General features: G+C 40.6%; 1 protein-coding gene across 3 annotated transcripts in view; it reads right to left on the minus strand.

Annotated features, from left to right (window-relative positions):
- The window catches only part of gfral (GDNF family receptor alpha like), a 99326-nt gene extending 86522 nt beyond the window's left edge, over positions 1-12804 (minus strand). For 2 of the 3 annotated variants that reach the window (XM_043687460.1, XM_043687462.1), the window contains exons 1-2: positions 12721-12757; positions 1463-1536 (exon numbers count right to left, since the gene is read on the minus strand). In XM_043687460.1, coding sequence (XP_043543395.1) covers positions 1463-1502 — 40 coding nt within the window. In that variant the 5' untranslated portion in view covers positions 1503-1536; positions 12721-12757. Of the gene's footprint in view, positions 1-1462; positions 1537-12720 lie in introns of all 3 variants that reach the window. The other variant, XM_043687461.1, reaches the window with a different exon arrangement.
- Positions 12805-13390: the final 586 nt, after the last annotated feature.

Below are 13390 nucleotides of genomic sequence, written 5' to 3' on the forward strand. Positions count from 1 at the left end.
GGAAAGTGTGCCAAGCAGGCTAAGATAAAAGGTAGGGAGGAGGGACTTGGGGGAGGGGCGTTGGAAATGCGATAGGTGGAAGGAGGTTCACCTTAACCCCCTTCCACCTATCGCATTTCCAACACCCCTCCCCCAAGTCCCTCCTCCCTACCTTTTATCTTAGCCTGCTTGGCACACTTTCCTCACACTGCAGATGCTGGAAACCAGATTCTGGATCAGTGGTGCTGGAATAGCACAGCAATTCAGGCAGCATCCGACGAGCAACAAAATCGACGTTTCGGGCAAAAGCCCTTCTCCTAGGGTATTTTCGCTAACCAATACGAGACTATATTTGACAAATGTGGTCATATTTAACTTATGTTCTTCATCTGCGATGTTAATGTTGAAATGGGATTCAATGCTTACTCCTGATATTTTCAGTTTTCTGAAGAATAATCCTTGTCGTGTGATGATTTGAACTGAGTAGTGATTATTGATCCTTTTGTGTCACCCACTACAAATGATTCAATATTGAATTCACCTCCAGCATGACCATCACATTTCACAAGCATTTTATCTCTTAGCTTTAGTGACATACCTCTGAATTTGATGTTAGTGATGAATTTAGCTTCACTTCAATTATTTAATTCTTAATTACATTCATGTATGTATTGATTATAAATGTGGCCAGATAGCACAAGAGCAATGTGATAGTGAGAGAGATCTACAGTAGAGAAAAGGGTCCTTTGACCCATTGAGTCTGGGCTGGTCAAAAACAATTACCCAACTATTCTAATCTTATTTTCCAGCACCTGGCCCATTACCTTGTATACCTTGGCCTTGTAAATGGACATATAAGTACCCTGTCCTTCTTCAATGTTATGAGGGTTTCTGCCTCTACTACCTTTGCAGGCAATGGGTTCTAGACTCCCACTACCCTCTGAATGAAAATGCGTTTTCTCAAAGCCCCTCTAAACATTCTACCCCTTATCTCAAAGTTATGCCCACACTCACTGATTGTTTTGCTTTTTTGCTTTCAGTTGCAGCTGTACATACTTTTTCCAAGAAATGTTTACATTTTGACTTTTGTGATAGCTCTTGGCCAATGGGTGTGAATATTTGATGATTAAAACCTCCAACTTACTGAATACATCATTGCTGACTGTGGGCCTATTATCACCTCACAGACATTTGAAGGTTTCCAAACAAGGCAACCATCTGGTCCAGCTTTAGGAAGACTGTTTTTGTTAAAGTCGATGTAAGTATTTCTACACTGGGAATCTAGTTGTATTCAGCGACAAATAAGTAAGTGCTCACCACTTTGCAAAGATCTCCACTAAAAAGCAATGCTAACCTCAAACCATAATCCTAGAGCTAGTTCAGGCATAGTGAATGGAGCTTTTAAAATGTGACATTGTGGTTCCTTGAGATGACAAAGACTGATTATGTGTTCAGCTATCTGGTCAATTCCTGGGACACATACCTTTTCCCTTAGTTTTGACAAGTCCCTGCGTAGCCTTCATGTGCTGTTGACAGCAGGTTCTCACAATGATTATGCTGCATATACAAAAACATTATGAATACCTTGGAGTATTAATGATTTGGTTTGTAGACACATTTCTGATCATTTGTTTCCAGTTTGTGATTCCATAGCTTTCATGCACAGTTAGAATAACTCATCTTATTTCACTTCTGCTTTGATTATCAGCTAGTTTTACTAACTTTTGCGCCACATTTAGGCTTACATAATTAATATGTTGTTTAACAATCTTTTCCTCAAGATTAATAGGATTGTTGACAAAGCATGCCACAACAGTTAGTCAGCTGTGTTTAACTTATCTGACAGAGGCTCAGCATGGAACTTGTACCTTTGTGGCTTGACTATCCAACACCAGATTTGAGTAGGCGATATGCTACGTAAATTATTGAACAAACTCACTAACAATCTATAATTTCTACCTCACTTCCAAATGAGTAGAGTTGAGAATGTAAAGTCCTGCTTGTAAAATACTTTTATCTGTTTTTTAGCTATGAGTGTTAGCAATTGGTGGATAGTGATGAATAGGAGGACTTTTGGTGCAATGGTAGTGTCCCTATCTCTCAGCCAGGAGATCCAGGATCAGGTCCTACCTACTCCAGAGATGTGTAATAACAAAACTGAACAAAGTTGATTTGAAAATGTGAAAATTCATGGGTTCCCTGCCTTGCCTTTTTACACAGTAGTTTCAGGTCAGTCAACTGATCTTGCATTATACCTAGTAGGGTGGTTCTCTCAGGGTTGAAATAGGCACTGATGCAAGTTTCTATCAACTGTTGACTGATCTGATACATAAACTGATTGCGTAATGATGAAGTCCTACCCCATTTGATAACTTGCTTAATTCTGTAGGGGGAGGGGGCAGATAGTGTATTGAGGTCAGGAGTGAAGTAATTGCAATCCATAAAGAATCCTTAAGACTTGGTGCACATTGATAAAAACATTTTTAAGACTTCATCTTTCCAAGGATAAGGTGATATTCCTTCATCTCTGGACTTTTGACCAAAGAATTTGGGTTGGCTCTCATTGAATAAGTGTATTAATCATGGTGAGAAATTATGTTCTCGGCAAAACTGGAGAACATTTCCAGCATGACCCATGTGTGAGTCTGCCTTCCCTCATGTTCAGCACTCCTTCAATCCTTGAAGTGCAAATTGAATTATACTCAATTTGTGAATTGACTCCAAAGTTAAGCCTCATATCAATGAATGTTTGGTGTGACTCAACAGACTGTGAGATAGCTCCACTCTTTTGAAGCTTCAATTTGCTGGCATCCCACATTGAAGTCAAATTAATTGAAATGATTTGAACCATTCATTTTCTCAATGATATCATCAGTATCTAATGTTTTTCTTGTTTTAAGACTTGGTTGGTGGTCACATATCAATACAAATTATAATCTGATTCTCATTCTTAGCTTTCCAGACAATTTGTATGAGTGAGTCCAAAGGGGAGGTTCATCTCTAACCTTCTTAATTATGTCAAGCTGGAGTAGGTGCTGATGTTCCTTCTCAGTCTACTTCCTGATGTTAAACAATCTTCATCATTGTTAATGCATCATAGGTATAAATAGAAGGCAATATGCAATTTGCACATTTCAATTTGCAAAGACCAATAAAACAACCAGCATATGATTTAAGAATGCTGTTGTTTATGATCAGGAATCATGTATGTGACAGGGATTATGTGCAGATTTATTGCTGTGTCAAAACTGATGAGTGTGTTGCATTTAGGACATAAAAGATGGTCTTTCTTCTGATGTTTTGAATGAACGTGATGCTGCTTAACTTATAAAGCAAGGTCTTTGCAATTTTTGGTTTGCAGAGAGTTGGATGGTCCTGATTTTTGCTGAATGTTTTTTCTCCCATGACACTGACAATCCAGAAGACCATCCACATGAGCAGCCAATGGTCACTGAATTGTGGCTGCTTCCTGAATTTGAAATATACAAGTCTGTCCAGGATCATCCTCCTCAACTTTGCTGGAATTGTCTTGTCATTTATCTATGGAATGCATACATGGCCCACTTCTGCTGGTGATGGTGGGAGACAGCCAACAATCTTCTGAGCTTTGATTTCCCTTTTGACCTGCTCTGCATCGCTAGTGCTGCATGTAGCTGCTTGTTGCTTTTACTGCATACAATATTTCTCAACCATCTAGTTCACCTCTTGTTTTGACCATCTGATGATGATGACTCATAGACTCTTTTTCTTTGGTGAGAAATAGGACATTAGTGCCTTACAACTGAATCATCTTCATTTTGCTTGGTTACAACTCGTTCCAACAATGTCTCCCAACTCCACACTCATTGCCATTTTGTCTTTTTCCTTTGGTGGCAAAACATTTCATAATATCTTCACAACACCTGCAGCCACCTTTGCCAAAGTGGGAATACAGATAGCAATTCTAAACATATTGCAAGAAGTGGCATAGACAAAGCTAAATTGTGCAGTGGTATTCTGCGGTTGGGAAGTTAGGGCAAGTGGAACAGTGCATGTTATGTTGGCCTTGCTGGTCCAGTTTGTGTATGAACTTAATCCTCATCTACCAGCAACAGCTCCAGAGCACTAGAGCCAATGTATGCTTAATGTGATGCTAAGGTATTTTGGCTTTGGGTCATGGGTGTCCACCATTCTGGAAGTGCTCTTCTGACTAGCTCAAAATTCAAGACTTCAAACTCAAAAATAAATAATAATGAAACTTATATAAATCACACATCTTAAATCATAGGATATTGTGGCAAGCCGTGTCAATGATTACAGACGGATCAAGAAAGGCAGGGTGCGAAAGTTAATTGTTGCCATAGTTACATGGGATGTTAGCTGTTTTGGTACAATGGCAGATTCAAGTAGTTCTGCCAAAAACATGTCTTTCCTTAACACGAATTGGCGTAATGTGGTCGTATGAATAGGGAATGCTGTTTCTAAGTCACAAACGTTTAAAGTGTTTGTTGGTGTAATGTGATTACATCGCCAACACTTTAGTGTATTTGTATTGGATGGTTTTTGTATAGCGCGCGGTCGCATAGGAATGCACTATTGTGTCCTGGAAGAAATACTGGTATTGGTGTTGTTTTTTGCTCTGATCTGAACCAGAAAACTTTCATTGACATTGGTTTCAATTTCCACCCTTCCCTCACCTTCAGGTAATTTGACTCTTCCCTTCCCTCCTTAATTCTTGGTCTTCATTTCTGGGGATAGGCTGTCACGCAGTAACCTCTGTAAAATCAGACTCTCTCAGCTCTCATTTGCATTCACAATGGCCATGCAACATGAAACATTTTTCTCATTTAATCTGTCCTCCCCTCCGCCACAACCCTTCCTACCTTTTTCCTTTTGCTTACTCAAAGTTTTAACTTTCCTCAGCTCTGATGAAAGGATATGAGCTGAAACTCATAGCTTTACAGATTCCACCAGACTTGCAAATTTCCAAAATTTACTGTTTTATTCTGGATTTATGGATTTCCTGCATCCATGGCTCCATCAGCTTTTGTATATTGATGTTTGGTGAGCTCTGGTATGATGTTTACAATAACAACATAACACTCAGAGCCCCTTTGCTTGAAAGTTATTGACATTGCTTAATCTATTTGTGGCTGTATGTTTGCTCTCTGAAAACACGATTTGAATAGATCCAGGAAACATTGATTTGTTGCTTTCAGGGATAAAAATAAACCATTGAAGTGTAGGGTGCATTGAGGACTTGAGAGGAAACAAGGAGAGATCCAGCTATTAATGCTGTGGGAATATGATTTTAAGGTGATTTTACTTTCTTAGGGTAGCAGTAGGGAATCCTGAGTTTAACATTCCCAATCCTAGAATGAAGCTAAAGTGTTTCACCTTCAGGACAATAGTAATTGGGCTCTTTAGAGGGATGCCATTGAAATTTATACAAGCTTTAACTACTTGCAATTAGTAATAGCTCTTGAAGATCCCATCTTGAATTGAAGATTCAGTGAGCTTGCATGACATATTTAGATGAAGCACTTCTAATAAAATAAACAGCCCCAAGGGTTTTGGGAGGAGCAATGCAAAAGAAAATTTAACACTGATTCACATAAGGGCTTCTCCTTCTTATCAGAACGATGTTGTGAAACTTGAAAGAATTCAGAAAAGATTTACAAGGAAGTTGCCAGGATTGTAGGATTTGAGCTATAGAGATAGGTTGAATAGGCTGTTTTTCCTGGAGCATCGGAGGCTGAGGGGTGACCTTATAGAGGTTCCTAAAATCATGAGGGGCATGGATAGGAGAAGTAAACAAAGTCTTATCCCTGAGGTTAGGGAACTAGAGGGCATATGTTTAGGGTGAGAGGGAAAGATATATAAGAGACCTAAGTGGCAACCTTTTCACTCAGAGGGTACATGTACGGAATGAGCTGCCAGAGGATGTGGTAGAGGCTAATACAATTGCAACATTTAAAAGGCACCTGGATGGGTATATGAATAGGGAGGGTTTAGAGGGATGTGAGCCGGATGCTGGCAGGTGTGACTAGACTAGAGGGCATAGGTTTAGGGTGAGAGGGAAAGATATATAAGAGACCTAAGTGGCAACTTTTTCACTCAGAGGGTGGTACATGTATGGAATGAGCTGCCAGAGGATGAGGTAGAGGCTAATACAATTGCAACATTTAAAAGGCACCTGGATGGGTATATGAATAGGGAGGGATTAGAGGGATGTGAGCCGGATGCTGGCAGGTGTGACTAGATTGGGTTGGGATATCTGGTCAGCATGGATGAGTTGGACAGAATGGTCTGTTTCCATGCTGTACATCTCTATGACTCTAGATTCTATAGACATTAAGACAGATGAGGTAGAGATTTGAAGGAAACATCTTAAAGAAGGCAAAAAGGGTTAAAAAGACAGAAATGTTTATGGAGAGAATCACTGGCTGGAGAGGCTGGTTACCAATAGGTGAAGCTATTCAAAAATGGTTGCTCAGAATTACAGGCGGGCAGAGTGTGAAGGATTGGCGGGGGGTCACAGAGGCAGGAACAGTGTGAAGGATTGACGGAGGTCACAGAGGCAGGAACAGTGTGAAGGATTGGCGGGGGGTCACAGAGGCAGGAACAGTGTGAAGGATTGACGGAGGTCACAGAGGCAGGAACAGTGTGAAGGATTGACGGAGGTCACAGAGGCAGGAACAGTGTGAAGGATTGGCGGGGGGTCACAGAGGCAGGAACAGGTGAAACCATAGAGCGATTTGAAAACAAGGATGAGAACTTTAAAACAGAGGCATTGCCTATCTGGGCACCAATACTAGCCCAGGGATGGCAGGGGTACGGGGCTGCGTGCCAGTGCAGCAGACTTTTGGATGTGGTTAAGTTTTTGAAGGGTAGAACATGGAGGTTGAGCAAGAAAACATTGAATTAGTCAAGCCTAGAGAGAATAAAAGCATGAATGAGGTTTTCAGCAGCAGATAAGCAGAGATATGTTGATGATCCAAACATAGAAACAGATGCACTCAGTAACGGTATGGATATGTGTGTAGTTGGAAGCTCATTTTGTGGTTATTGTAGCACCAATGTTATGAACAGTATAATTCAACCACATAGTTGCAGGGAGATGAATGGAATTGACCGTTAACATACTGTGTTTGTGGAGTGTTGCAAGGACAGTGGCTTCCAAATATCCAGTTAGAGGAAATTTCTGAAATTAAATAGTGGATCTCAGACAAGTAGTGTGACAATCCAGAGGAAGGAGAAGGGTAAAGAACAGTGGTGGTGAAATAGAGCTGGGTAGCAACAGGGTACATGAGGAAACTGGATGAAGGAGCAACATGTAGAGGAAAAATGGAACAAATAAATTTGAAGTCTATATTATCTGTGTTTGCTTTGTTCCATGATTTTTTTATTACCTTTGCACTGTGTAAAATTAAACCTACTAGCTAAACAACTGACCAATCTTCCTGTGCCATTTCTTTTGGGGATTTGATGATTTGGCTGAAACAATGGTTTTTAAATGGACTTGTCATCCCTCATTGTTGTATGAGCTGCTTCTCATGATGAAGACTGCTTCCATTACCCTATTTAAATGTAGGACCTGCTTGGTCTAGGGTGGTTGATGAAACCCACTTTCAGGTTTGACTAGAAGAGTTGGGGTCCTTTGTAGATAGCAAGATATTGGATATCGCATTTTGCTACCTATTTACAAGTTACATTATGCTGGAGATCAAAGTTGAAACTTTATTGCTGGAACAGCACAGCAGGTCAGGCAGCATCCAGGGAACAGGAGATTCGACGTTTCGGGCACAGGCCCTTCTCCAGGAATGAGCAGAGAGTGTTCAGCAGGAGAAGATAAAAGGTAGGGAGGAGGGACTTGGAGGAGGGGCGTTGGAAACTCCGACCTATCACCCTCACCTTGACCTCTTTCCACCTATCACATTTCCAACGCCCCTCCTCCAAGTCCCGCCTCCCTACCTTTTATCTTCTCCTGCTGAACACTCTCTGCTCATTCCTGAAGAAGGGCCTGTGCCCGAAACGTCGAATCTCCTGTTCCCTGGATATCGCATTTTGCTACCTATTTACAAGTTACATTAATTCAAAAGACATTGTTAGAGATGGAGGAACACCAGGTGTTCAGTCTCACTCCTTTGAGATCCTAAACTGTTTTGCCCACAAGTTCATATGACATCATCATAATGGGTGATGCTTCTGGCACTTAATATTAACCTTTTCAAAAGCAAATATAATATTCACAGCAACATTCCACAATCTCCAATGACAAATGGCTATTATAATCCATGGTATTAAGCATTTACATTTGTACTCGGACTTTACAAACTACTTGCCAATAGAAGAATGATTTGTCTTTCTGCAAATTCTCCTGTAAACTAGGCTGAATGCTTGCACAGGTAGGGAAGATACAGGGTGTGTTGGTGTACAAGGTTTTACAAAGGTATCTAGTAGGCAATGCAGTCTCTGTACAAGTGAGATGATATTCTGAGTTTTGGGAAGAAGCAGGATGCCATTATTTTGAAAGATTATGATTTTAAAATAATCCACATTGTTGTGCGTGTTTCATCGAGTCATAGAGCCGCATAGCATGGAAACAGACCCCTTGGTCCAACCCGTCCACACCAAACAGGTATTCCAAACCAATCCAATCCTAGCTGCCAGCATTTGGTCCATATTTGTCCAAACTCCAGCTCTCCCCACCCCCATTCATTTACCCATGGTGGTGCCCTTTAAATGCTGCTACCGCAGCAACCTCCACCACCTCCTCTGGCAGTTCATTCCATACACACAGCACCCTCTGTGTTTAAAAGTTGTCTCTTAAGTCCCTTTTAGTTCTTTCCTCTTTTACCTTAAACCTACGCTCTCTAGTTTTAGACTCTGCTACCCTGCAGAAAAGACCTCAGCTATTTATCTATGCCCCTCAAGATTTTATAAAATTCTATAAAGTCACCCCTCAGCCTCTGATGCTCTAAAGAAAATAGCCCCAGTCTATTCAGCTTCTCCCTTTAGTTCAAACCCTCCAAGCCTGGCAACATCCTTGTAAACCTTTTCTGAACCCTTTCAAGTTTCACATCCTTCCTATAGCAGGAAGACCATAACTGAATGCAGTATTCCAAAAGTGGCTGAACCAATGCTCTTTTCAGCTGCAATATGACCTCCTAACTCCTATACTCAATGCACTGACCAATATAGGCAAGCATACCAAATGCCATCTTCATTATCCTGCCTACCTACGACTCTAGTTTCAAGGCAGTATGAACCTGCAATCCAAGGTTGCTTTGTTCAGCAGCACCAACCGTCTTACCATGAAGTGTATAAGTCCTTTACCTTTCCAAAATTCAGCACCTCACATTTATCTAAATTAAACCCCATCTGCCACTCCTCAGCCCATCTGCCCATCTGATCAAGGTCACTGTAACTAGGACAGAAAAGAATATTTTCTGCTACCTTTGGAATCTGGACAGTGACTTGAAAAAAGTTGAAAAGAACTCAGCAAACAGTGATGGCTGAAAGGGAAGCAGATACGTCAAATGTTTTGATACGAAGGCTAAGAGAGTTAAATAGTGAGCAGACGTTATATAAACAAAGCTGGTTTTCTCTTGAGTAAAGAAGATTAAGGGATGAGCTAGTTGAGAAGTTTAAGACAATTAAAGGATTTGGTAGGATAAGCAGAGAGAAATTATTTCCTCTGGTAGAAGACTGCAGACTAGCACATCATAGCTTTAAAATTGGAACTATGTTGTACAGGGGTGTTTGCAGGAAACATTTCTTTGCACAAGGGATAGTGGAAAACCAAAACACTTTGTACTATAAAAGCTGTTGAGGTTCAATCAATTAAAAGTTTCAAGAATGAAACTGCTGGAATTTTGTTAAACAAGGTTATTTTAGGTCACAAACTGAGGTGAGTAGATTGACTGAAAGTATAGATCATAGCAGGCCTAAGTGTCCCACTTCTGTTTTTATGATCTGAACACACACCACCAAGGGAGCTGTTGTGACACAATGGTAGTGTCACTACAGCTGAGCCAGAAGGCCTGAGTTCAAACCCTATCTGTTCTAGACATGCCTGAACAGGCTGAATTAAAATGCCTACATTTCACCAGTGGGTGAAGCTCATCACCTCAGGAGCGCTTCCAATAATTGTAGCCGTAGTGAAGTGGTAGCAGTCTGGCTATAACTTCTTTGTTGCATGGTCTATATGTTGCATGAGCAATGTAAGAAATTAGCCCTCATTATTTAATTATAGATAATAGATTGCATTGGATAAAATAAGAGCAGGTGGTGGAAACATAAGACAAATCTTATGGGCTGCACGGTGGCTCAGTGGTTAGCACTACTGCCTCACAGCACCAGACACCTGGGTTTGATTCCTGGCTTGGGCAGCTGTCTGTGTGGAGTTTGCACATTCTCCTCATGTCTGCGTGGGTTTCCTCCCACAATCCAAAGATGTGCAGGTTAGATGAATTGGACATGCTAAATTGCCATAGTATTAAGTGCATTAGTCAGGGGTAAATATAAGGGAATGGGTCTGGGGGGATTATTCTTTGGAGGGCCAGTGTGGACTTGTTGGGCTGAAGGGCCTGTTTCCATACTGTAGGGATTGTAATCTGAACAGATAGGTTGAGAACCAAAATAAAACCTCTCTTCTCAAATTAGTTGTGTGATTATCTCCCTCAATTGCCTAATTTCTTTTAAAGTCATTGTCTTATTTTAATTAATATGATAAATGACTGACTAATGTATCCGTGGTCAAAACAGTTGTGTTTGTTGGTGACTGTTTGCATTGGGCTCGAATGAGCCAAAGTCTGCATGTTCCAACATGAAGTCTGTTGGAATATTCATTCCACCCATTAGTAGACAGGGCAAGAACAGAGATAAGCCAGTTGGAGCAGTTTAAGCACTCACATGGTGCTGATTCTGATCAGCTATGGTAGTTCTGGGAATGCAAGCTATTACTGCTCACTAATGCTCACTTTCTTACTCCTGGCCATCAAATCATTTATTTACAATGTACTAATTTATCATGATGTAACTTGCTCCCTCCCAGCAGACCCTTAAGTGTTTTTTGCAACTTTTTAAATTTGAATTGTTCTTGTCATAACTTTAGCCAGACAAAAAAAAAATACCAATCTGAAGAGGATTTTAAAATAGTCCTTCTTGACAATGTAATTTTTCAATTCTGTGAGTCGTTTAACTCCAATTGCATCTGAAGATGATTGACATCGACTGTACCTTCTTTATGAAAGAACAACACATTCAAAAACACTTTACATTAAATGCTTATTAATCCACTGGTGTACTTGACACACTGTTAAAACTCTAGTATGAGTAACAAATCTAGCAAGTCATTAGGATATTAATTTATCAACTTTAATTGAAGATACATTTAAAAATACCAAATTAATCTGCCCATTAAAATTTCAGTCAATGGTTTTATGCAAATTATTAACATGTCGCCAAAATGGTATAGGCCAGTTTTACTGATTACAGCATACAGTCAAATTGAAGTCCACTTTAAGAATTCCCTCAATTCCAGGTACACCTGCTTTCGAGAAGAAACGAGTATAATGTCTGATTGAAGCTTCAGGATATTTTCTTCAGTTGAGTTGTAATTGGGGTAAATCCTTTTCTTCAATGAAAAATAACTGTTCTCCCCAGCATCTAATCCGATCTGACCTTTCGCTAAGTGAGGTTGAGAAATGGGAGCTGCCCGTTCCAGAAGGAGTTGCCTCGCAGCCCTGGCTCTAAATGTCTCTTACGTGAGTTTAGTGCGCGAAATGATTGCTTTGTTATTGCCCTGAGTAAGCGTGGGGATATTCATTTACACACAAGCATCCCACTTTAAATTTCATCAGGGACAGAGTGACTCCATTATCAGACAAACTGTTTCATTTGCTGAAATGAATTTCACTTTGTAACCATTTGACAACGATCTCGGTTTATTTTACGCCAACATTACACAAAACAGCTCCCCTACACCTTGACATTCTGTCCATGGGAAATGACATATTTCGCAGTATAATCTTGACTCCGAAAGCTCCCTGCGTGCATTTTTGTTCTAACAAAGTGGCTAAAACAAGTTCTGGTCGTTACCGGATTGCTGCTCGTGGGATCTTGTGCATAAAGTGGCTGCCAAATTTTGATTAAAAGTGCAAAAGTGTTTCATTGGCAGGGAAGCACTTGGATAGGTACATGGATAGGTGCTTAAGCTAGGACAACATCGTGGGCCGAAGGGCCTGTTCTGTGCTGTATTGTTCTATGTTCTATCTATATTCTATGAATGTGCTAAGGTCGTGCAAGTCAAGACGTGCTAACCCTTCCTGCTTTTCAATGTACAGCATCCCTCCTTCTAACAATTGATTAGTTTTGATAGAAAGATCGGGAAAGTTGTATTATTTCATTGTAGAGACGTTTCACTCCCTTAGAAACACGTTTTAAAGTCAGCTTTATTCTAGATAGCATTCTTCAATCGGAACTAAAAACTGAAATCGCTAATGACTCTGTAAAACTTTGAAAGTCACGGGACTTAACACAAGGTAAAGTAGCTTAAACCATCACATGCACGTGATAGTGATACGAATTTAGCAAGCTTTATCAAATTCAAAACCTGGGAACTTTAGCTATTAAAAATACATCTTAACTCGCACACTTTTGGATAAGTATTTGAGGTTAATCGTTCCCCTGTCTCTGCATTTCCCTGATAACGGACAACATGAGTGTAACCACTGAGAATAAAATGTCTTCACTCACCGAACAAAAATGTGCTCCCCATGGCTGTGCTGATCGGAAACAGGGGAAGAAGTCTCTGTGAGGAGGTGTTGATTGCCCTGTTAAAGGCTGATGAGTGGAGACGGCTGAGATTTGATTTCAGCACTGCATGAATGGACAGCTCTCAACCTGACGTCAGTTTCTTCGCCCTCCCTCCACACAGATCCGAGCTGGGTGATAACCTGCTTTCCAGGCGGCCTGGAGAGAGGAACCCCAAACTCACATTGACACCATCGAAGTCAGCCAGCTCAGCACCTAGACATAGCATAGCGGAGGCAGGTCACAGAGGAAGCGGGGTCAATACTGATAATTCCCAAGTATCTGAAACAATAGTTGATTTCTAAGGCATCAGAAACAACACTGATCACTTCAAGGCGAGATAGCAAGCAGGAGAATGGATAGCACTGGGCGCTGGGATCTCACCTTGTCAGGCATAGGGAGTACCACTGACACAAAAAGTTACTGAAATCCTGAGGAATTCAGGGAAAATCCACTTTAATAACCACTTTAAAGTTGCATCGGACACCAACAATTTATATTGACATAGTGATAGAATTAAAATTAAAATTCGAATTTATTGTCATGTGTACTCAAGTATAGGACGGCATGAGTGCAATGAGAAGTGTAAAAAGTTGCCATTCTCCAGCAACAT

Source organism: Chiloscyllium plagiosum, chromosome 3 (genome assembly GCF_004010195.1).
Source record: "Chiloscyllium plagiosum isolate BGI_BamShark_2017 chromosome 3, ASM401019v2, whole genome shotgun sequence".
NCBI classification, from domain to species: Eukaryota; Metazoa; Chordata; class Chondrichthyes; order Orectolobiformes; family Hemiscylliidae; genus Chiloscyllium; species Chiloscyllium plagiosum.